This window comes from Pseudopodoces humilis, chromosome 1, assembly GCF_049639895.1.
Source record: "Pseudopodoces humilis isolate 2021_Gansu_Grassland_sample_001 chromosome 1, ASM4963989v1, whole genome shotgun sequence".
NCBI lineage: Eukaryota > Metazoa > Chordata > Aves > Passeriformes > Paridae > Pseudopodoces > Pseudopodoces humilis.
In genome coordinates, this window is record NC_142200.1 from 24,990,165 (window position 1) to 25,015,962 (window position 25,798).

At 38.8% G+C, this 25,798-nt stretch overlaps 1 protein-coding gene across 8 annotated transcripts; it reads right to left on the bottom strand.

The window, feature by feature from the left end:
* Window positions 1–868: 868 nt before the first annotated feature.
* On the bottom strand, window positions 869–21,864 carry LOC102101012 (Y+L amino acid transporter 2-like). 8 transcript variants are annotated; one of them, XM_014255498.2, is made up of 13 exons: window positions 21,380–21,864; window positions 21,182–21,264; window positions 20,539–20,685; window positions 17,676–17,871; window positions 14,486–15,003; window positions 12,971–13,096; window positions 10,203–10,347; window positions 9,233–9,356; window positions 8,401–8,504; window positions 8,035–8,131; window positions 6,826–6,975; window positions 4,450–4,633; window positions 869–3,746 (listed from the first exon to the last, which is right to left on the bottom strand). In XM_014255498.2, exons 5-13 carry the CDS (start codon window positions 14,985–14,987, stop codon window positions 3,655–3,657), a joined length of 1,524 nt encoding a protein of 507 aa, XP_014110973.1. In that variant the 5' UTR covers window positions 14,988–15,003; window positions 17,676–17,871; window positions 20,539–20,685; window positions 21,182–21,264; window positions 21,380–21,864; the 3' UTR covers window positions 869–3,654. The 8 variants fall into 8 exon arrangements, with proteins under 8 accessions (XP_014110973.1, XP_014110968.1, XP_087919375.1 ...); XM_014255493.2 differs by lacking the exon at window positions 17,676–17,871; XM_088063249.1 differs by lacking the exon at window positions 17,676–17,871 and having other exon boundaries at window positions 869–3,751.
* Between the last annotated feature and the right edge of the window lie 3,934 nt (window positions 21,865–25,798).

Sequence of the window (25,798 nt, forward strand, 5' to 3'; positions counted from 1 at the left end):
GGTAGTTTCACCCCTCTATATCCTCACCCTGCGTGACGTATGAAGGCATTACCTCACCTCTGTAGCCAGGGAACACACAACAGCCCTTATGCCTCTTCAGGCTCATGCAAAGCCCAGGTATCTTCAGACTTGCTATGGCTGACAGTGCTTTCTCTACCAACAGCAGCTTGTTTTCCTTTGCTGATATAGAAATGACATCTGATACCAATCCTCATCTTTTTATTTAAAGTGCTGTGACTTTTTGTAAGAAGCAAGAATCCTGCATTTTCTTAATTCCTAAATAAGAGCTAGTATTATCCTCTCATACTGTATCACCCCAGCTTTTGGTCCTGAAAGGTCCTTCCCAAGCTCTGCATGTGGGCTCTTTACCAGGGTCTCTTGTCCCTGCAGCCTGGCAGGCTACTGCTGAGCCTTCACCTCCAGGAGCTGCATCCTCCAGAGGTTTCTACTGTTGTCCACATCCCAGTTTCTTCCACCAGAGAGAAGCCAGCTGCCAAACTAGATTTCAAACAGCCCCTTCCTAATATTTTGATATTTAGTGAAGAGATACTTAGCCTAGGTGCCAAGACTGTCTCTGAAAAAGTGAAACAGTTTATCATCTTGATGTGTAATTGAGCATCTGTGAAGAATGTAATAATGTAGAAGAATAAATATTAACTCCTTGAGCAAGAAAGTGCTTGAATTGCTTATATGTCTCATCTGAGAGCAACTAGAAATTCTTTCTTCCATAAATGCTTTTTTAATTGATTTATAGAGAATACAAAGAAGAGTTAGTCTAACTTCTCTCCTGGCAATCCAGCTGGTGAGATGTAAAGCAGGGTAAATTTATCTCACAGTACTATATTTATGCTTTAAAGCCACACAGCTATAGCATTTGCCAAGAATCAAATGTTTATTTGTTTAAACACTTTCAGCATCTACGACTTGCTTTAGATATTTGACAATAACTTACATTTGTAAGGAGTGAAAAATCAACAATCACATTAACATTTCTGAGATTCCAACGTCCAGAGAATTTCATTACTTTTATTTACATTTATAACCTTGTATCTGACTATTACTCTTCTTCTGTCCAGAAACAAAACAAAGGCTTGTGCATCATGCCCAGAAAGTCAAAAGGCTGTGCTGAGTTGACCTTTGTTGGATTCCAAGTGCCCATGAAGCTGCTCCATCACTCCCCCTTCTCAATGGGACAGGGAAGAGAAAATAAGATGGAAAACAACTTGTAGGTTGAGATAAAGTAGTTTACTAAAGCAAAAGAAAAAGTTTGTGTGTGCACAAACAAAGAGGGAAAAAATTAATTTTGATCTCTATTTTCTATCAGAGAGCATTGTCCAACCACATCCTGGGAAGTGGGGCTTCAGCATGGGTAGTGATTTCTCCAGAAGACAAACTTTGAAACCAACAAATGCCCCACCTTCCTCCTACTTTTCTAAGCTGATGTCATACGGTATGGAAAACCCCTTTGGTTAATTTGGGTCAGCTGTGTCCCCTCCCAGGATCTTCCCAGCCTACTGATGGGGAGTGGAATGTTGGGGAGACAGCGCTGATGCTGTGCCAGCACTGCTCAGCGATAGCCAAAGCACTGGTGTGTTATCAACACCTTTCCAGCCAGCAATGAAAAGCACATCCTTGAGGGCTGCTGTGGGGAAAATTAACTCTATCCCAGCCAGAACAATACACAGAGTCATGCAAAAAAAAGGTTTTGGCAAAGAACAGACAATGAAAGGAGTTTCTCAGCTCAGAGTTTTGTTTGGAAATGTTCGTATTTCATAGCTCTTATTGCATTCCTGTAATGCCTGCTTGTTACCACCTAAGATGTCACCTCAGGTGACCCAAATAATTTAGAAACTTTGGTCCTGCATTGGAAAACTTCAGGGGATGGTACAATGCTGTCTTGGTGTGACATGGCTCAGTACCCAGCATGACTTTGAACTCTGTGGAGGCAGAGAGTCAGCTTTGCACTGGAGGGTTTGTACTCTCTCTTTGTCTCTGGACCACAGCTCTGTCACCAACCAGTGCTTTGTAAGAGATGAGATGAAAATGCAGAATTTCTGTACAATCATAGGGCAGGATCACAGTGGTGCTATACTGTACCAGAGATGTGTGTTGAGTGTGAAGAGTACGTGGTTCTGAGCTGGGCAAACTAAACTACACCCCAGATGCATGAAATTACAATCTTCCAAATGACTTTGCAGTGTGGGGAGGGAGTGAAGAGAGGCTTAAATAGTAAAAATTGCCTGTTCCACTGCTCTTTCTCTGAGCAGACATCAATAATACACAACAGTTCTAGAAGCTACACGGGCTTATATAAGATTAAATTACCTTAGTTAAGGTTAATTGAAGAGGAATGGTGAAATTCAAATTAGAAACAATATATGTTACATTTAAATATAAAAACAGAAAGGAGGTATGACTTGCCAACAAGGATTGTGAATGGTACTGCATATCAGCAAACCATTAGAGCTGAAGAATTTGAAGGTCTAGGTTGCAAGACTGGTTTCCTAACAACATTTATTAGATTTTCCATTTCAGGAGGCTAAGGACTAGTTGCACATTCTTGTGTGTCACCCTGAAAAATGCAACATTCAAGAGAACATCCCTAGTTCTTAACTGCCCTTTTCTTTCATGGCACCCACTGATGTGGTCCAATGGACCACTTGTCCATTGCAAGTGTCTGTGCTGGCTATAGTGCAACAGGCACAATGTGTGGTGTGAAGACCCATCCAGAGGCTCCCTGTGTGCTCAGTAGGAGACCTGCAGGTTACATTGCCAGCAGAAACTGGTGAGGTCTCAAGGGTTAGGAAGGGGCTCGAGGAATTTTGAAAAATGTCAGTTTTTAATTTGTTCTTGTGAATTTCTTGAGCAAGTTCTGCTGTGGAAAAATCAGTATGATTAATGGGATCACACTTCTGATACTTCTAGGCAAGCAAAGGACAGTCTGAGAAGGTGAAGTGTTTTCCCTGAATATACACTAGCTGGAATGTGACTCAGTGCCTTCAATGCCATGGCAGAATGTTCTGCTGGAAAGCAAAAGTACTTCTGTACAATGGTATCATTTGTTTGTTGGAAATACCTTTCCTACAAATGAGTAATGAATGTGGACTGTCATCATATTAGAATTTCTCACACTTAGCTTAAATGACCAAACCCTTTGGTTGTCTGCTTTTGGTAAACTATGTATGCCAGGAATTATGCATTAGAATACTTTAACACGAATATTACATTGACTTAAAGCATGTCTACCAGCAAGAATTTGATATTTTTTTCACTTTGGCTAAGAATTTAGCTATATTTTTAGATGAACACTATGGTTTCTGCTTTCAAACTCAGTTTTTGAGTCTTTCAAAGATCTGATCTAATATTTTTTACTTTTCTTTTGCCTTTAATATTTAGCACTTAACTACTAAGAAATGTTCATTAAGTGCTTTATAGCTTCAAAATGTCACATGTCACATGATAACCCACTATTATCAAACAGAATTTTACAAAGAAATCCTGGAAAACAGTGTTTTATAAAACTTAACTGACATCAGACTGATGCACAGGACAGTGCTTAGTGCTCTAGTATGACTGAACATTTGGGGAGAACTTCAGATGATAAAAATTGTTCCAGATAGATATCAAGGCACAATTCTCAACATTGAGGCAACTCTATTTACTCTTGGCTGCTGTGGGTTCCACGTCTATGTCCAGGTCTGACAGAGCACAGTAGAAGAGCATCTGAACATACTTCGTTGTTGTAGCTGTACTGGCAAAAATGTGTGAGAGAAATTTATGATATATCTTAGACATACATCTGGATTTTGAGGATTTGAAAACACTACTCAGATATTAGGAAAATCTTGAAACACCTTAATGAATAGAATTAAGCATATGTTATAAATAGATAAAGGCAAAATAAGTCAATAATGAAACTGAAATTCTTGTTTAATCAGATTTTCATCAACATTTTCATTGAATTGATAGCTGAATTAAAAATATAATAAATAAAAATATTAAAGATTTTCTTTTCAAGACTGCCTCAATTTGAGGACTGACAACCACCCTTCAAGCCCATAATTAATTATTTCATTGTTTCTGAAAATCTGTGGACTCCTCTGATTTGGATTGTTTCCTTGGATGTAAAGTGAAGCAAAGATGTTCTGGTATTTCTGCCTTCCATTAAAATGCTTAGGTTTAGTATTCACAATACTTTTTATTGAGGCTCATACTGAAAAGGCTCAGCACCACAAATATCAGATGACCATATACATCTACATATTGGACTGTTTTGTACAGGTAAGCATGGTTTTGTTTTCAGGACCATGTGATAAAGTAGATGATCTCAGACATGCCATATACCAAATCATAGCAAAATTTATAAAGAAAAGAATTTTAGGAAAAAAATATTTTCTCCTTCTTCTGACTAAAGTTTTTTCATGGTGACTGGGACATGATGTTACTTACCAGAGAGCCGAAGCAGACATTTAGGTCGTTTTTCAACTGGCAGATAGACTCCCAAATAATATGCAGGTATGCCTGAGAGGGCAATACCAACACCAATAAGGGAATTGATTGTATCACTGTAGAGAGGCACTATAACCAGGAATAGGGAACATAGACAATATACTATAGGGAAGAAGAGGCTAAGCTGTGAAGACAAAAAAAAATACAGCATTAGTTACAAGATGCAACAAATACTCTATTGTAAAAATTCAGGCTTTGCAGATTAAAGTTAGACATGTCAATAATAAAAGTATGTACTGAATCTTTTGACTGCTTACAGTCAGCATATTTTTTTAGCTTCTGTGTACACTGCTGAGAGCCTCTTATTTGGTACACACTGAGCATCTGACTATTTTATTTTTTTCAGGCCTGCATAAACTCAGTTGCTTTACAATTAGTAAAGGATCAACCTTTGAAAGAAGTACTTTAAGTAATGGGTAGCTTTCTCTCCAGCTTCAGTTCTGAATTTTTATATGTAGTTTTGGTTGGGAACTAGCTCACTAGACCTTCAATTACCATCTTGAAGTTGTAAAACTGATGGACTGATTTACAACCATTTTGTGTGGGCATTTAACAAGTATCATATCACAAACAAGGAAAGTTGGGCCACAAAGCTGATAAGAAGACTGGAGCACCTTCCCTACAAGAGCAGGTTGAGAAAGTTGGGGCTGTTCAACCAAGAGGAAAAAAGGTTGCATGGACACCTCATAGCAACCTTCCAGTGTCTTAAGGGGGCCTAAAGGAAAGCTGGAGAGGGATTCTTTGTCAGGAACTATAGTGATAGGACATGGAGTAATGGGTACAAACTGAAAGGGGGGAAATTTAGGTTAGGTTAGGAAGAAATTCTCTACTGTGAAAGTGGTGAGACACTGGAACAGGTTGCCCAGGGAGGTTGTGTATGCCCCAAGTAGTTCAAGGCTCGGTTGGATAAATCCTTGAGCAACTTGGTCTGGTGGAAATTCTCCCTGCCTGTGGCAGGGATGATTAGGATTAGGTGATCTTTATGGTCCCTTCCAAACCTTAACATTTTATGATTCTATGAAAGTTTCAATAACCTCTTTATGGATTTTTTCTTTTTTTTTTTACTGTCTCTAGGAGTGAGCCTTGTCAAGGACACAGGAGTTAACATTTGAATACCAACTGAAATCTGTGAGAGTTTACTGGTATAAATACTTATAAAGGTTAAAAATGTAAGTTGATGAAAACCAACTGCTACATTTCAAAAAAGGAAATGGTGTATGTGAAGTTGACTAAGTTGGCAAATACTGACAGGAATTAAACAGCCATTGTGTATAATCTGGCTCTAATCCTTAGTAGAGTCAGAAGCAAAACTGCTAATAAGGCAAGATTTAATCTTTATCTTCCACATATTCTGTGGGAAAGTTTGGAAATTGGGTATGAACATGCTTCAGGAAAATTGAGTCTGCTGTGGGAAATTGAGAAGGTTTCTAGCAGCAAGTGCTTAGGATGTTTTATGTTTGTTTGAATCTTTTTTAAACTTAATCAGGATGTTACACTTAAATGGAAAGAAAATGTGTTTATGAAGATGATGCAGGAGTCTAGGAAGAGAGATTGACAAAGAAGAAATGTTTGGGGGGGTGTTAATTTGTAATTCTCGATTTTTACTACATCACTGCAGAGCCAAAATGCAGGTTGTGGAGCCAGCAAATGGAGCCAGTGCATGGTTTTGGTTGCCTGCTGTGTTTCCATCCTTACTTCCTGGAAAATCACTGGATTAACACTAGAAACAGGTTTTAGGCACACTTTGTTTCTGTGCAGTCTCCCTTGTCTAACTGACAAATGCTCTTCTAGGTCAACCATTAAACTTGCACTTTACTGTCTATGACCACTATGCAGTGGGAGGGAATATTCAAAATATATTTGATTATTTAAGCTAACTTCTGTGTGGGCAGAATTGTGGACATTTATGGGCTTTGGAGGGATTTTACTGTGTTTGTTAAATCATGTAGGTTTGATCAGACTATTAATCTCTCTGGAGCATCCATCACCAGCTCTACTGAGGTCTGCTATTCATCCAGGATGGGCTAAGAACCCCAGAAATTTTCTTATTCCTTATTTGTTTTGAAACAAAAAATATTATAAGTCTGAATGAAAAAAAAAAAAAGGTATATATCATTTCAATATCACAGGAAAACTACCAGAACAGACATTCCTGTGGACTCTGATGGGTTTTGCTTCTTCATCTTGTATTTAGAAAGAATTTTTATGGCTAATAAATCTATAACAACTGGTACTGTTATGGTTGTGATATTAAAGATCATATAAACACATGCATTAGCTGGCTTTTAGAGATTTCTTCCTGTCTTTTTTACTTACTTTAACAGGCCGTGGTCTATGTGGTTGAGTATATCTCAAATATATTAGTCCTGCAATAGATAAACCCACAAAGAGCCAGTAGTTGAAGCAGTAGTAGTTAATAAGGAGGAAAACATCTTCCACAAGTAGATAAAGCAAAGTCATTAAGCCCTAGAGATAACAAAAACAAAGACCTTTTAACGTGAAAATAAAAACAGAGTAAAATTATTAAGTGGCCTGTTTCCAACCTATTTGTATGGGCTTGGGATAGCAGATCCTTGAAAGTACCCAGTCCACTCAAAAATTGAGATCACTAGAGTGACTTTTTTTCCCTGCAGGTGTGCTATGCTGCCTGCACAGAAAGACCTAAACCATCAGGAATTCAATGTCTATTTTAACAGATTAGCAGAAAAAACCTCCACTTTCCACATGAAAAATGTGAATGGTGGTATATTAACAGAGTAAAAATCATCTTACTAGTGCAAACAGAATCCCTGTGAGAAGAGTCTTCATAATGAGATTATAAATTTTAGCAAATTATTTAATGTCAAACAGCATCAGTATAATAATCTATTCATAAATTATATGAATATTCATAAATATGGGGCAATGGCAGACACCAAATAAAATGCATGATCAAATATGTGGATTGTTTATGAAAATAATTTCCACTAATGCTATAACTCATAGATCCACAATTTTGTGTCACAAGATCTCATTTGCGTTGTGACAGCAGTAAAAAATTAACAGGGCTATAGGCATTCGATGGCAGAAATTTAATTTTAAGGGCTTTGTCACTCCTGTTATAGCTGCAGTTGTAGAACATCAGCCTACGGCAGGGTGGATGAACAAAGAGATGTTCTTGACATATTCTCCTCCAGTGACACTCTAAAAGCTCACATTAAAGACTTAAACAGCTCCTGTCTATACCATTACATTTTTAGCCATTCTTTGTTTTCTCAGCAATGCTATTGTACTTCTCTCTAATATTGTTTGGAGAGCTTATGAACATGAATCAAGCCATTCTCTTTCCACTGAGAAAAAAAACTCTATCACACAAAATAACACCACTCCCACCCCTTCAATGAATTTTAGAAGTTGTGGGCATTTGCAGAAGATGTCTCCAGGGCAGGAGAAGCCTGTGAGAAGTCCAGGGCAGAGCAGAGATGTTTTACCCCAGATCCAAACCCCAACTACCCCAGCCAGGCACGAGGCTGGGGTGTCACTTACATTGAACAGGAGAGCAGGGACTGGTGTGAAGCACTTAACGTGAATCAAGCTCAGACTGACAGGGAGGTGTCCTTCCCTGGCTCCAACATAGAAAAGCCTAAAAAAAGACTAAGGAAACTCAACCATAGCAGTAGCTTTTTGCTTCCTGACAAAGCAAAGAAAGAATCTTTTCATTACTCTGTTTTAAGTGCTGCTCTCTTAAGTGGCTTTAGTTTATCAAATGGTGCTGGTCATGAGAAGACATCTGATTGTAACAATACCTCCATAAATGAATGACTTGGCATGGCAAAAATTACCAAACATTAGTAAAGAATGCTTATTAATAACTCATTTTCAATTATTTAAAATAAATCTTAGATTTCATACCGAGATGCTGCAATAATTGATGAGTTTAAGCCACTATAGCAAGACATGGCCACTGCTATAGGAATTATCCACTTGGCATGACTAAGGGTTTCGCCTCCAAATGTCTGTAACAGAAAAAAAAATAATGGTGAGGACCACTGTGTTAGGCATATGGATAATCCTGAGAAACTCTCATGAAAACACATCATCCCAAATGCAGTGTCATAGCCCATGCTTTTTTATGGCACCCAAAAATTACTTAGGAAATTAGAATTTGGAAAAGCTGACCAGCATTGAAATAAAATTAGCAGATATACCAAAAAAGATTAAAAAAAAATAAATTCTAAGCCTAGATTAACTCAATGATGGAAAAGAAGATGATGTATTGGCTTCAAAGTATTCTGACAAATCCCAGCTGTAGTAATGCATGAATTATCATTTTATTTCTGTATCAAGTATTGACAAGGTTTTAAAAAAACATTTCAGCGCACACTTCTGTGTTGAAAATATTGCTGTGGCTGTGCGTTAAACATTGCATACTGTGCATTAGAATGATAAAAAAAAAACCTGGTTCTTCAACCACCCAGAATTTCTGTAGCTCTTTGATCCTGGCAAAAGCATCTTTCCTATGATGTAGTGCTAAGAGCAGGATTTGCAGAGTATACAAGATGATTTTTCAAGAGCATATTTATATAGATAATTCTTGATATGCAGCTTCTAATATACTGGTACTGTTACATGAAAAAGATATTTTAAGCAGCCTTGAGCATGACATTATTTCAGCTGTTTGCCAAGCATGCTACCTGAAATTTTCCTGTAGTGTCTTTTGTTTGGGTTATGTTCCACAACTTACCACAGCCACGGCATCACTTGTGAGGAGAGCTGACATGTCCAACACTACATAGTATGCTACATTAGTCAATAAGTAAATAACAGCTACAATAGGCATTGAAATTGCAATAGAAAGAGGTAGGTTCCTGCAAAAGCAAAATGGAAAAATTATTTCATGTTACTTAAATGAGAAATACTTAAATAGAAGATTGTTCCAAGATTCAAGCGTTTGTGAATGGATATCTCCATCCGGTCTTGTAATCCGTCATTTTGAATCATGGGGTTACAAAATAACACGCAGCCATGCGTGAAACAATGCCATAAAAAGCTTAGCTTGTTCCTTGTGTGTCTGTCACAAGTCTAAAAAATCCAAACTTTAAAACATTCATACATGTAAATTTAATACACTGTCTGTTATATACAGCAATTTAAGAGAGCTCTCAAACAATGAGATTTAAGTGCAGACTTTGGTATTTTCTTGATTGTGGCATTTTTTTCCTTCAGCTTGAATGGCTGATGCACACAACTCAACAGGGCTAACATCCCTACAGAAGGGAGGAGATGATATTTTCCCATAAACAGTAATGCTGAAGATCACATCATAAAAGCCATAAATCTGACACAGTCTTACTCTACTGGTGGCAAAAAATGTCTTGGAAAAATAATTCTGCTGAACTGAAAAGAAGCAGGGAATTTTAGAGGGCTAGATGCACCTTTTTTTTTTCTTTGCTTTCAGCAGGGATTTGTTCTCCTTTAAAAACTGTAGTCCAAAGTGTAAGATGTAAAATACATATATACAGGTAAATGATTTATTAGTGTGATACAACTGATAAATGAACAGAATAATCAGAAAGAGCTCTCCTACTTACTCCTTCATTTGAAAAAAATAAGGTTTTTGAAGAGAAAATAACTAATTTCCAGTCAGAAACAGATACAGAGTGGTTTGTCCTGCCATCACCTGCCAGTGATTCAAAGGAAAAGCATGTGTTTACCTCTCAGGATTCTGCATTTCCTCGGTGACATAGTTGAGTGTGTCCCATCCTGAGTAGGAGAAGAGGGCAGAGTAGAGAGCCAGGGCGATCATCCCTGGGTTTGTTGCTGAGCCCTCGAATGGAGCTCTCAGGTTTTCCGTTTCCCCTGTACAAATGGTAGGTGCCAATTGCCTGTTACATTTTTCAAGGATTGCAACTTAGAAGGGCTTAGAAGTGTCAGCTAACCAAAAGGAAATAACTCCCCACTGCATCCAGGTTTGATCACTGTATCTAAAAGTACACAACTTACATTTTTACTTAAAAACAAGGAGAGTTTCAGGCAGATGTTTAGACAGCTACACTTGTGCACGGAAGAAAACAGAACATTTTCACATGATTGTTATTTGGATGTGACTTTTGTAATCCTACCAGAATTCACAGTCCTCTTCTGACATTACTGCTGACCCTACCGAAGGAGGGAGCCATACCAAGGGCATGCAGTACCCTGGCAGCCAGGATGACGTACTTGGCAAACCCAGTTTCAGTTCCTGAAACTCTCCTATTTCTTCCTAATAGCTGTGCTTTTATTTTCACCAGATGAATTAGTGGCCACTAGAGGGGGACCTCCTCTAGGCGTGGTTTTCAGTAGAATGCTCTGACCCACAAGGCTGTTCCCCAGAACTAAGAGAAGAGATTAAAAATCTTTCCTATCAAAATTCTGCTGTAGTTTAGCTCCATCGGTTGAGATGACAGCCTGCAGAATGCTGCAAAATAGGCGAAATGTTGGTGAAACTGCATAAGCCTTCACTGCCATCCTGGAAAGGGGAAGAAAGGCCTTAGTTTGCAGAAGGAAAGTCTGCTATCTAGTGAAAATGGAAGTGAGTTAAGTATTAAGAACAGACAGAAACATGCTGAAACCTCAATTAGGAAAGAAAATAACGTCTTTTTTTGTAAAATGAAAGCACTGATTCAACTAAAGAGTTTATAGATACTACAAAAGTAGTATCAAAAGATTCAGTATCGAAGATCAGGAGACTGATCCAAAGAAGAGAAGCTATAAGATGTACACATACTTTGCAGAAGAAAATGGTTGGAAGATAAAAGAAAGAAAAATTCAAAATGTTCAAGAAAAGATATTTGTTTTTTTTCTTTTTTTTCTTTGGCTAAAGACAGCTCATATTCAAAATCAGATATATTTACAGTCCTTTAGCACAAGAAGTATATCCAAGCACATCAGAAAGAATAGGAAGGGGCTAAAACATCATAACTGTTCTTTTAATTTAAACAGCTGCTGAATTTAAAAGGGTCATTGACCTGATCACAGCTTCCTCCAGAAGTCAACATCATTCCTCCTCCCAGTCCTTCCTGTATTTAAGTGCTTGGTTCTGCTTCAACAAAACAGAGGTGAGACCTTTACTACCAGTAAAAGCTCTCAGCATTCTGTGTGCCTCACTATAATGTTTTCTCTGTGCTTTAACCCTCCCTGAGCCCCCAGAGCAATGCAGAGGAAACAAAGGGGCCGTATGTGGGACCAGAGGGAGCAGCCCCTGGGTCCAACAGCACACCAGTGAGCAGGACAGGAGGCAATTTTGAAGGAGGCAATTTGAAAGCAGGGGCGATGCTGCTACAGAGGTGGCATCACAGAATCACATTTTTGCAAAACTGGAACAGTTTTGTGAGGGGAACTACTCCTTCATGCAACTGTGACCCTTAAGCAACGCTGCTTCTCTGAATCTTCACATCTCTGCCCTTAGGACTGGGTTTGGTTGTCCAGGTTTCTTTGGACTTCAGCCAGCTGGTGCCAACTGACATGCAGGGGTAATGGCTAAACAAAAATGCTTTCCTAAAGTCTAATGTAGCTTTACAGTGTAACAGCTGATGCAACTGCCACCAAGGAAAGGAGGAGGAGGCCAGCAAACATGGAATAGTAAGCATGCTTGTTAGGATTTATAAGCTAATTTAGCAGGAGAAAACGATAATTTCTAAACTGAAGAGGGTAAACCACTTTTATTTCAACTGAACAAAGATAAAATGGCTATACAATTTAAGAATTTCAAAGGAAATGAAAATGTAAAACCTTAGTAATCTACCTAGCAGAGTTAAAACTGGAAGAGACTTCACTGTGCCAGAGGCCCAAGTGAATAAAATCAAATCTATTGTCGTATGCAAAGCTCTGAGGTGGCACCAGAATAAACTGCTCTCCAGCTTTTTAGTGTGTTCATTTCAGTCCAGTTATTGCTGATAGGAGGTGGCTCAGCTGCCCTGTGATGCCTTACAGTAACACCATACCACAGTGATTCACAGAACTGCACTGTTACACTCTTCTCCTCTGTTTCTAGAACAAACATGCCCTCCCACAAATCCCACCTACGATTCACCCTCTCTGGTCATCACCCCCTGGCTGGGGGTGGTGCCAGTGGGGTGAGGTGGGGCAAGAATGGTGGTGGGGGGAACTGTGACAAGCGACACAACTTCTGTTCCTGTCCTGTTATAGGACAGGTAATGCATGAGTCAAACACGGAGGCTGACTTTAAACTAGTCAGCAGTAAAGTGATGTCAATTCAGCTGCTATTTGGTATTCAGACCAAGCAGCGCAGAACTTGGCCTCAATAATTAATCCCCTATTACTTAACAGGCCAAAAAATACATCTGATCTTCCTAAGGCAGACTTTCATTTTTCCAGAATAAATAACACTTCATATGTAAGTCTTAAGGATCTCCCTATGTGGATTTTGAAACTCATATATGGTTCATTTCATAGAATTTACGTAAATGAAAATTATTCTTACCTTTACCAATTTTGTAAAGACCAACAGATATCACCAAGATAAGAGCCATAACTTTTGCATATGTGAAAACATCTTGTACACGGGTACCCCACTTTACATTAACACAATTAATAAATGTTAAGGAACCTGCAAAGAAAAAGAATATGCATGAAAAAAGCACTGGACGTTTAACATCACTTAAGCCATATTTCAAACCCATCTTTTCAGATACCACTCCTCTTTTAAGAAGTAAAACAGAATCAAATTTCTCCACTTCAGGACCACCTGGATTTATTAAAATTAAATACCTGGTTTAAAATTTACACAATGGTTTTCTGAAGAATACTGTTTCCATGACAGTAGGTAAGACAAAACACATCAGTTTTTGAATTTTAGGACTTACTCCTTTTCCTTTTAAATAACATTTACATTTTATTATATTCAACAAAGTTTTTCACATGCATTTCTTTATATCCTGTATATCATAAATTTCTTCATGCTGAGTTAAGCTCTAGTTTAGGTATAGAATAAGGACAATTTCTGCACAGAAACAGTTTGCATGCTGTGACAAGATACTGAATTGAGCTGGGCCAGCATGCTATTACTCTGTGCTCATGGGTTTGAAGTTGTGTCATTCACATTTTGGCCCTGAGTCTGAAGACTGCATAGCACATACTTACAGCATCATTTTGATGTTTTTTACAGAATCTACAGTTTTTACAGAATCTAACAAAAATACCAAAGCAGTTGGTTGCAGAGAGCGGGTGGGATCAATTTTCCTTCCTCCTTTTGCCATATTCTCTGCAGTCAGGTTTGTCCCTTGGCTGGCAGCAGGATAGTGCCCATCTGCTCTCACTCTAGCACACACACATGATATCACAGGCAACTTCTCCCTCTTGCAATCCCATGATTCAAAACAGAGATAAATGAGGAAAGGTAATGGCGTGCATTGGTACCAGGTAAAGCCCAGCTGATGGAGAAGAGAGCAGAACAAATGTGGCATGGTGACCTAGAGTGCTCCCAAGCATGGATCAAAGTGAGCTATTTCTTATCTAGAAGTCTTGGTCTTTGCTTCTGCTTCTTTGACCTGCCTATAATCTATACTTCGGTTTTGAAAGGACAAAAAGATGTTTTGTAATACTCACATTGAAAATAATTTAGAAATCATTCTATATAGTAAGGGAATTAGCATGCAACCACACATGCTCAAAGAACTTCTTGCCTTCATTTTCATAAATGAATCTGTGCATGTGACAGTGTCCTATCAGCCAGTTAGGCCAGCAACCCATAGACATCCATGTATCTTTAATCAACAGTCACAATTTCTCCCTGCCAAATTGTTGTAATCCTCTTCTCCCTCTCTAGTAATACCAGCCCCAAACACAACACATCTGAATAAAAAATTTTTAGTTTCTAAGAACATGTTTTAGATAGCTTAATAATTATTTTCACAGAATGCAAAGAAATAGAACTTTAGAAAAACCCCTTCTGGCTACATACAGTTACAGTTCTTAACTTCTAGCAATTACTACTTACATATACATGCAGCTGCAATCAACCTGACTGCATCATACGGCGGTTCACAATGGGGGAAAATTGGCTGAACAATATAGTTAGCAAATGTGATTGCTATCACTGCCTGAGTTGTTGGTTCGATAATTAGCAAGGAAGACCAGAGTCTGATGAAGGCCACAAAGGCCCCAAATGCCTCCAGAATATAGGCATAACTGCCTCCAGATTTCACAATGGATGTTCCCAGTTCAACGTAACACAATGCTCCAAACAGGGAAAAAATCCCACCAAGCGCCCAGATGACGAGTGACAGTCCATAGGAAGCACTGTACATTAAAACACCTCTGGGTGATACAAATATGCCAGAGCCAATCATGTTCCCTACAATTAAGGAAACTCCATTTAGTAATGTGATTTCTTTTTTCATCTGCATTTTTTCACTTGTCTCTGCCATATTGTCCATTTCAGCTTTTTCATTTCTAGTTCTGGACTTTTTATCACAGCATATTTGCCAAGGGGCTGGCATCTTCAAATCACATTACCTGAAAACAAGAGGAGAGAACGTATTTTTCAATGCATCAGAAACATGGATAAGATAATTAACATACAAGGCATAAATGATGTGAAGAAAACTATTTTGCCTGATTTTACCTTGCAATACAGAAACAGCACGCTAGTGAATTTTCTTAACTTTTATGGTTGCATATCTTTTCAATGGATAAATATGAAGCCACTGTCTTTGGTGATAGATTCTGAAGCCTGTTAACTCTCAGTTCACTATTATTATTTGTCCTGAATTGTAATTCTATGTTGTTATTGAAAATATTTTAAGGAAGGAGACACTGTATCCCTGGTAACACATTCTCATACAGCTGGAGTGTCCTCTCTAAGAATACCTCTTCCTAAAATTTGTTCTTATCCCAGGAAGAATTTTAATTTCATTATTATTTGTTTCATCAAATGACATTCACTTGAAAACTGTTCTGCTGGGGAACACCAGAGAAAAGACAGAAAAGGAGCCTCAAAACCTCTAATTTCACAAGGTAAATGTTAATGTAAGGGTAAAAAAAGAGTTTTACTGCTCCTAGAGATGAGATTGCTGCTGCAGTGAATATTGCAGCTTGGTTAGCTATTAACCTCAGTTGACTTCTCAGGAGAAGCCACTAACATTCACAGGGATTGAGTCTGGAACACTCTGTCCCTGGAACGCTTCTGTATCAGAGAGTCCAACAAAACATGCCTGTAAAGCATCTCCCTCTGGTGCTTGCAGAACAAGATCCAAATATGCTGGGTGCTGGCAAAAATGACCTAACTGCATAGCTCCATGGATCAGTGCACCGATGTGCATGTGATGCACACATGCACAGCTCCGGGGCTGAGGTCCCTGGGGATGAGGAACCCAGGACTGCTGTGACTGTCCCACTTCTTGGGTCCTGCTGATGGATAAGGGTCCTTAGACCAACAGTTAATTTTTGGTGTCTGTCTCAAAAGACGTTTGTTACTCTTTCCTTTCCCCCCTCCACACACACTCTAAAGCACTTCTGAAGATAACTTCCTCAAAATTCTATGACTTAGATCCAAATTTTCTTAGTAGAACAAAGCTCATCCATGCAACACTGGCAAAACAAAACCCATCTGATTACAAATGTTTACAAACTACATTTACATATTACATGTGATTCACAATTTATGTTGTTAAAACGTGGGTAAAAGGCCAGTTTAAAACAATCTTCCTTCCCCAAACATCCTGAAAGGTCTGCTTTCCTTTATAAAGTATGACTGTTTCAGCAACCCTGAATATATTATAATTCTATGTGTTCTTTCCCAGATTTTTTGGTGCAACTCACTTTCCTAATTGATCAAATAGCAAGCAAGACCTCATGAGTATTAAAAATTAAAAGATGCCAAATTCTCTTTAAAGATTAAATGCTTTTCTCATCCCAATGGCACTTTCTCTAACCACAGGAACACTGTGGGAACACTGGAAAAAAGTTAAATATTAACTCTTGTCAAAAGTGTCCAAGCATTACTGCAGCCTCCTTTTTTTTTCTTTTTTTCTGACCTCCTCCTCACACACTCAAGTGACTCCTCTTACTTCTCACATCATCCCTCTATGAATAAAAGGCACCATCCTGGTTTGCAGAGAGAAATTTCATGCATCCAATACACCATTCATACATCTTCTTTTAAATTCCTGATAACCCTCACCTGTTTCCTTCTGTGTGACAGAAGGAAAAAGTCACCCTCCCAGCCCCAAAATACAGGCCAATACTTCCAGAACTTCCTGTCTCCATTTCTTTTCTCAATGGCTATGTGAAATATTGGCAGAAACCCCTCCCACGATGGCAGCTGTTTGGAGAGTTCATCATGACAGTAACATGCTAAAAATCTGGGCATAATTCTGTATTAATACTCCTTTTTCATCATAGCTGGTTTAAATTATCTTGTGTTTCTTATGCTTGATGTACAACTTTTTAATTTTTTTTTCCAGATTTTTAAATGCATGTTCTGGCTGTGAGCTGAAATGCAAAGATATCTCAGTCAGCACAGCTCAAGGGTGTGGGAATTTAAAATGCAGTTGTTACCCAGGTGATGGGAATGTGGAGCTATGCAAGCAGTGATCAAACCCAGCAGCTATCACTTTTCCTGAAATGAAGCCTCACTGGTAAGTAAGATATAGTTATTTTCCTGTAAAAAAGAATACATCAAGTAATTGGTAGGTACAGGTAACTTGGGTACGTGGTATCAAACCTGAACTTTGATGTCTAGTACAGATGGCCGGCTAGCTAAAGGGAATTTGATAATTTAAACTGGCAATGCTACCAAAGCCTAGTAGCACTTTTACAGTCTGCAGCATTCATGAAAGCACAAAGCTAAAGTTTAAATTGTTTTCTTAAGTAACACCATGTTTTGCATAATTTTCTCTTATCTCTTGTGCTACCAAAAGATTATTTCCGATTTCTAAAAATGTGTAACCAGAGCTGTGTAGGGAAGTATTTCTTCCATAAATAAGTGACTGTGGATGAAACCATTATGAAAGAAAAACAAGTAGAAGAAATAGTTCAAAATTCAGTACTTTGAGACATGTCACATGAGCAAAATTTTTACCCAGACACTCAAATAAATCCACAAATAGGTATGGCCTGAGAATCAAAGGGTAAGAGATTCAGTTTCCATAACAAAGATATGTAACTTCACTATTAATTTATATCACCTGAAACAGCCTCTGCCGGTCCTTCTCCACCAAGACAATGGTATTATTTCCAGCAGTTTGACAATGCACTGATTTCATTCAGTTCCATAAAAATGTTGGAGCAGTTACTGATTTCTTTATTCAAGATTATGTCTTTCTTAAATAAACAAGATTCTCTGAGTCATGACTCATGCTTGTTCTCAGCAAAGTATTCCTGCTATTAAGAAAACAAGTGGAATATCGGAAATAGTCTCCTGTACAGATCTCCCTGTACAACAGCAAAAGAATATTTTTTTTGTCAAGTGTATAAAGAATTTATTGCTGTTACATTTTCTCCTACTGAACCTGGTCAACAGTCCTGTCCTACTGTCATCACTTCACCCTCATGCCACCACGTCCTCTTTCTGGGACCATCACTGTTGCCTCTGCCTCAAACTGGTGTGCCAAGAAGCTTTAGCTGAGAAGCTCACATGTTCAAGAATGCTTCAATAGCTCTTCTCCATCATTTGGACATCTAGGTCAGATTTTGAGGATGCATATAATCCAAGTGAGAGACAGCAAAAGCTACTGAGAGAGCTTATTGGGTGGGGACAACCATCAGAGCTGTAATAAGGTGATTTCTTACAGGGGTGGCCATTTTCAGTTGTAAAATCCTGTATTATAATAGATGACAAACATTTATGGTGAAGCTTCTAGCAGTCAGAGACCTGAGACCAGGAAGTTTAAATGTATGCAGTAATTAAAAAACTGAGGTTCTTTGCATCCTGCTTTAAAATGGTTGGGTATTGTGATGATAAAATTTTATGGCAGCAAAAATACCAGTACAGGTATTTTAGTAACTCTTGAGCATGAAGTCTGAGGAGCAAAGCATAAAAGCTTTCTGATGCTAAGGAAGGTCCTTGCTGTCTTGGTCCCACAGAATGGGATGAGCAGAAAGAGCTATTGGTTTCTGGAATCAATGTGCCAGTGTGCCTCCGAGGACACAGCAGGCTGAACGACACAGCTGCCAACACTTGCCTCTGCCTTGTGTCAGGAAGTGAGCTCTGTTACACAACTTCAGAACCCTGTTTTCAGGCAGATCTTCCTTTCCCTTAGGGACTCTCCCAATAAATGGAGGGAAATTTTCCTCTCAGGGAAAGCACAATGCCTTGAGAGCCCAGACAGCCATAACGGCCCTAAATCCTTTGCACCTTCATGTTTACCCTCCAGATGTATGTGCAAAGAGCAACAGAAAGGACCTTGGAGACTGAAACCTGAGAAATTAAAGAAAACAGTAACACCATATTCAGGTAATTGTCAGTAGCTCTTTCTTACTTAATCCTCTGCCAAAAGTCATACAGAAAAGTGAAGGAGGAAGGGACAAGTTGATCGTAGTTGAAAACTAGAACTGAAATCAAAGACAGTTCTTCCATAAATTACTATTGAGCTGGTTTGGCAGGGCAGGATTTTCTCAGACACTTCCCATTCTTCAGGGGTCTACACTTCATGAGTGATAACTTCCTTCTTAAGGGGGTAATTCACCTCTGCCAAATGATTCAGGAAGGCTTGGTCAGGGAAGTGCTTATGTACTTCCACAGGAACTCACAGACTTGTGAAGTCTTACAAACTGCTCCATAATCTTCCAGAGGGACTGAGGTGCCCCTATCTGTTAGAGCATCTAGCAATTCTCATCTTTTAATTCAAGAAATATTAGTAAATCGATAAGGTATCAGAGATGAATTATTGTTGCCTTCAGCAGATTCCCTTGGAAGATGAGGGCATTTAAAAAGTCACCTCCTATGAAAGATGCTGGAACATGGACATCAGATTTATATCTCATTGTGGTCTTTTCTTTCGGTGAATTATGTCTACCTCCACAAAATTTCTCAATAATGAAAGTGTGCTATGCCACCAATGAACCAGGCCAAGTCAAACCAGCTAAGAAAACTGATAAACTCACAATATTTTCTAGTTTCAGTCAGAAAACTAGTGAGATGAAGAATAACATTTAAAATGAAAACCTAGCACATTTTAATTATATGGGTATTAGAAATCAATATGCACGTAGAAAATGTATCAATATACATTTTGCATAGCCATTGCAAAAAGTCATGAGCAATCTCTTACTTTCTTCAAGTATATTCTGGGCAGTTTTCTCCTGCCTGTAGAAGATTAACCAAAAGTTAAAAACCCCATATACATTTATATTAATAGCTATTGGAACATGAAATCAGATGAGCAAGCAGTTTTCAACATGACCAAAAATGTGTAGTTCAAACTTCAAAAGACTACTACTGAGTATGAGCATCAACAGGTCTCAAAGGGAGTATTCATGGCAAATTGTACTGCTGGACATTTCCCAATGAGGAAAGCAAACAAAACAAGATTATGCAGTATGAGGAAACAGCATAAAATAAAATACTCTCAGAAATTATAATACTAAAAACTCGAACAACAGCAACAAAAATCCACTTTGAATTCATCTGAAACAAACATTTCTCACTCAATAGGAAACAAGCATACTTCCTTTTGGTTTTCAATTTCTATGTTTATAAAAATATTCAATGAATTATTGCTTCACATGCTCCAAAGGCATTACTATGGTCATAGACTGGCTTTCCCACAGGAGGGACTTGCTCCGCCCCCAGCACTCCATTCCCATCCCAAAGCAAATCAAAGAGGAGATTTGAGAAAAAAGCTACTGTAGCCCCAATTTAAGGAGCTATTTAAAAGAGAAGTTAGCAGCTTACCAGAGGGTAGGTGATATGCTTGCTTCCTTTAGCAGAAAGGCTGCTGTAATAGAACAGTGTCTCTCAGGCTGCTGCTCTAAATAAACACCTCTATTTCAGCAGGATGGGTAATATGAATAGCCTCTTCTCTCACTCTCCATTTAGCCTTGCCTTACCTGCTATTTTTATTACAGTAGCATGAACATTAGAATCAATGAGAGCTTTCAAGAAAGATCTCAGACTCTTCTGGAATGTGGTTTTTCCAAACAGCCTCAACTGAGGTCATTAGTCAAGCACAAGCAGGCAATAGCTGCTCTCTATTCCTAGGAAAATGGTGATAGAAAAAAAAGGAAAGTTTTGGGAAAAAAAAATCCTTCATCCATGTGTCACTGAAACCATGAATAATAATGCAGTCTAATTCTTTCTTTATGATTTAGAAAGCCACAATGGAATTTTTACTAACACTACACAAAGATGTTTATTCTAGTGGCACAACTTGCTAAATCAGAAAGTCTTTCAGACGGGGCAGACTAGCAAAAAGCTGCAGTTAACTGAAAATCATAGGCATTATTTAATTTCAAACAAACAAATATTTTTGGTTTTTTTCCCCAAATTTTCTTCTAAGTTTAACCTATGCATTGTTAAATATTAATCAACTCAATTATTTTTCTTAACTTCAGAATTATAGACCTGTGTCTTTTATAGATGATGCATGAGACCCAAAACAGGTTGATCTGGTGTTGATCTGGTTGATCTTATTTTAATTCAATAAGTTTTTAAAAAAAATCTAAGATAAAAATAAGCAAAGAAATTATTTACCCAGTGTATTCACTTAGTCTTCTGAAATAATATTTGTCCTATGATGTCCTTTAGCAAAGCCAGTATGGTATACAGCATAATGTCTAATGAAACAAGAAAACATCCAGAAAATAAAATCTCCAGGGCAGAGTGAAAAGTTAATGAATGCAAGAGTACTAACTTGGGATTTTTGTTTTCCGTGAAGAAAGATGTACTCACGTGCCAAAGGGCATCTGGAAAGAGCTGATCCAGCAGGTCAAGAGTCTTGTCACTAGAGCTGAGGCACCAGATAACAGCACTTCATCAGGTTGGACCACTAATCCACACAGAAAAATAAAATATTTGAATCCAAGCACAGATATCCTTCCAATACGCCTGAGCAGTCCAACTAAGAAACAAGCAGGAGCGTAGAATCACGTTGCACGTTCCATTCTGTAACCCACGGTGACCAAAAAGAATAATAAAAAACCCACAAATCTTTCTTTTATAAGCCAGAGCTCCTCCTATTTCTTCATTTTAAAGTAACATCTTGTATAAACATGCGTTTTGTGATAGATTGAGACAGGTATACAGTTAATGTTTACACAGAATGGCTGTGCTTTCTTAAAACCCTATTCAAAGAAGGTATAGGACAAATTCTCTGAGTAAACAGCTTTCAAGCTGTTTTATCTATGAAGGATGAGAGCTCTCTAAGTCCGCCTGAAAAGATTGCACAATTCCAGCTGCCTGCAAGTTCGTGGTTACGTACAATTTATGTGGCAAAAAGCATTTTGGCAACAGGATTGTTTTGCAGAGATGTTGTTCCGTGTTGGAAAAACAGAGAGGCTGAGAACCATGTTCCTTAATCAGGGCCTCTGCCATCTCAAAGTCTTTTTTCTTCTGCCAAGGCAATGTTAACAAACCATAGCCTAAAATCCAGAATGCATATTTTCAAGAATGCATAATTACTTCCACTGTGAAATTTGAACTTGAGTTTGTCCTGTTTCTGATTTGGGGGCACCAAACTGGTTTTCTGATTGTGTGTCATACTGAGGGACTCTGCTATCAGAGCACCTTTATATGGTCCATTTATCTCACTCCTGAGCCAGCTTCAGTTCTTTGTTTCAAGTCTGTAGAAGCTGCATGTTGGAGTATGAAAAAGAGTCTTTTCTTCATTAATGCCTCCCGTATTTCTATTGGTCTGACCCTCATGGTTACACACGACTGGATATTTGCCATAGATTTACAGGAACAGCACATAAATCAACATTGAGCAATCATAAAGTATGCACTGGGCATGAAAAGGATTTTTCTTGAACATTTATACTGTAAACAAAAAATCTAGTCCCTCTGCCAAGGAAGATTACATTTAATCTTGCATTTTAAATAAGAAGGATGGATAATGTGAAGGAGTTTATGTGCCTTTGTATTCTTACTCATTTTTATTTTTCCTTCATTTTCTTACTCATTTCAATTTAGTATTTCAGGATTTGATAAGAATGTTTGCAGTGAGACTTCTTCTGTACTAACTTACTGTTCACAGTAATTTTTTTTTGTTTCTCTTGTTACATATAAACATGCAATTCCTTTTTGAACAGCAAAATAAGGCATGCTTGCCTGAATAAACCTGTGGCATTTTCTGGTTTCTTGCCCACACTTCCATTACAGAAAGGCTTTTCATACTGCACACTGGAAACAAGACTAGTTCAATTATTTCCAGAGCCCTCTTCATTCATACCATTGCTCAGATGCAGCAAACAGCTCAGTGTTACCCCTGCCAAGTCCTCTGCTTCCTCCTTTTCCTTAACTCTGCCCTCTGTGCCTCAGCCAGCACAGGCCCCTACCGTCCTCATCCACAACAGATGCACTTACACTGAACCCTGGTTGAAAACACACTGCTGAACACCCTCTACCATTAGCTGCAAGACTCTGAATGACAAAGGCTACCATTTGTGTCATCTTGGTAAAATCAGATCTTTACTTACCTCACCATGAAGTTGGTGAAGGAGAGAACATGGCTCACAGACCAACAAACTTCTTCCAACCATGTTAATTTCAGGTATGGGAGCAGAACACAAGGAGCAGCCACTACTAAGTGACAAGGTGCTAAAATACCATACAAAATCTAATGCAAACAAACACAAAATAATATGTGTAGTCCTATGTTTCTATTTCCCCCATCTACATGTAAAAAGACATTTCTATGTGCACATTTTGAAAGGCTTTCAGTGAGCTGTTATGACTCAGAGAAAAGCTTTTTCTGTCAGTTTGAAACATCAGTAGCATTTCCCCTTGGAATGAAAAAGAAGGAAAATCTGTTAGGAATTGCAATGAAGAAATGAGGACTGTACAAAATACCGTTAAAACAACCGTAAAACAACAGAAGCGTCAGACTGCTCATATTGACTCTCATGTCTGTCACCTCCACACACCCTTCACTCTGCGTGGCCAAGCACACAACCTTCACCTCTTTTCCCTCATGCTGACCCCAAATCATTCTCCTAATGCCCTTGCCGGTATCTCCATGGCCCCAGCTGTGGCTGCCGCTTTCCCTCTTTCACTTAAGGATATCTGTGTGTGCCTAACACATTGGAGAGGGCAGGGTGATGCTGCCCAGAGTGGTAGTGTCTGATGCCCTGGAAACATTCAAGGTCATTCTGGACAGGGCTCTGAGGAATCTGATCTAGTTGAAGATGTCCCTGACCGTGGCAGAAGGGCTGGACTAGCTGACCCTTAGTGGTCCCTTCTAACCTGAACTATTCTGTGATTGTAGTCCATCATGGAGGGAGGCTCAGGGTCCAAGGAAAGAGGGAGACTGGCCCAAGTTTTTATACTGAATGGTCTCAGGGTTTCCTTGGAGGGCTGGACTTTGGCTGGAATGCTCATGGCCTTACAGACAGGGGCATTTTCAGAGCTGGGGAAAGAAAATTACATTTCTGCAACTGTGCCACCTCAGGGTGATAGCACACATAGAGGAGCAGCCCACAGTGATTGCAGCAGTGTGACAGCACCATTCCTGAATGTGACTCCATAGGGCCACATTTGTCACTGCAATTAAGTGAAACCAAGCTAGTTCTCTACAGACAGGCAGGAGTCAGCAGGGAGCCTTTGAAAGCTGCAGGATGCCCTTTTCCCTCACATAGCTGTCTGACAGTGGGTCCTCAAGAAAGTTCCTAATACCTGATGAATTTTGGACACACATCGAAGAAATGTTACTTTGCTACCTTGCAAGACACAAATCTTATTTTAAGCACCAATAGTAATGAACAACTGTCACTTAAAATGTGATGTGCAGTGAAACACACAGTTCTGGCACCACCTTTCCTCAGTCCTCTCCCCTGATAGACATCATTAGGTCTGCTCTAGGAAAAGCACAGGCATTCACTGCACCATAGCCCCGGTTTCAGCTATCTAACTTTAGTTTTACAGACTCCAGCGAGCAGGATAAAAGGCAAATATCCAGTTTATGTCCAAAACATACTTTATTAAAAACAATTTTAAACCCCTCCTATCCAATAAACTATACATTGAAGCACATCTCCATAGGTTTTGAAACAGCCATCACTTAGGATTTTTCATTTATCTGCTCTTTTTTATATGGTAATTTAGGTATATTTCACCATTCTTGTATGCAGAGTTTGGATTTCCTCAAATTTTAGACAGCCTGAGCAGAAATAGTAATTATTTATAAGTGCTTTCAAAAATAATCTGCCTGTGCTGTGTTCTGACAAATTAAAGCAAGTAATTTTTTAACTAGTTTTGAGGTCATCTAGATAAAGTCACTAAGGTCTTGTGAAACAAACTGAAAAAAAATTCCATGTACCTTTTCCTCTCTGGTGGCCCCATCTGTGCCTCAACATGCTACCATCCTTCAGACAAAAAAAGGACAGCAGAGATGTGATCTGGAGAAGGTCAAGGCAGGTCATAGCAGAAGAGATCCCTGCACATTACTTCCAGTGTGGCCAGGCAGGGCATGATTGATCTGTGCACAGACCCAGCTACTGTTCGTTATGTAAATACCAAAAATAAAATTAAGTTAAAAGTTTGATCTAGCAACATGACATGAGAAGTATTTATGGCAGATGACAAAGGTAAGGGGTGGTAAGATGGCAGGTGAAAAAGGCAAGGCAGATGACCAAGGAAATGTTCAAGAGGTATTAATTGAGAATGCCCTTACGAAAGTTCTTTCAGGATCTCACCCTACTATGATTTCAAGATTAGCTGAAGTGGTTATAACCACACAATGTAAAATGCTACAGTTGCAGCCTTTCTACTATATCACCTCTGAGCAGAACAAAGATGACAAGCACAGTGTCCTCCTTGCTCTTGGGCTCCTCTTTGGACTAATATTTTTCTTATACAGTGGTCTGAGCCACTTGCTCTGGCAACAAAATGGGAAAAAAACCAAAACCAAAACAATAAAAAAATCCTGTAAAAACACAATGTAAACTTCCTCCCACCTACCACTCGTTTCCTGTATGCACACCAGCATGGCTTAAGGAAGAAAGTTTATTATACACACAGCAGAACAGCCCTGGGAAAGAACACCTAGATTTTTCTAGGTGCAGATAGCAGGAGAAAAGCCAACGTGCCAAGTTAAGATGGGATGTCTCGATCCTGTGAGATGAAAGGAAAGGATGTATATAAGCAGCAAATACC

Excerpts from the sequence above, each read along its gene's own strand:
- LOC102101012 (XM_014255511.2), bottom strand. The coding sequence starts at position 14,987 with ATGCCAGCCCCTTGGCAAATATGCTGTGATAAAAAGTCCAGAACTAGA. Across the intron at positions 10,348-12,970 it reads TCTTTACAAAATTGGTAAAG|GGGAAACGGAAAACCTGAGA; the intron begins GTAAGAATAATT and ends CCATTTGTACAG. Across the intron at positions 4,634-6,825 it reads ATAGACCACGGCCTGTTAAA|CTTAGCCTCTTCTTCCCTAT; the intron begins GTAAGTAAAAAA and ends TTGTCTTCACAG.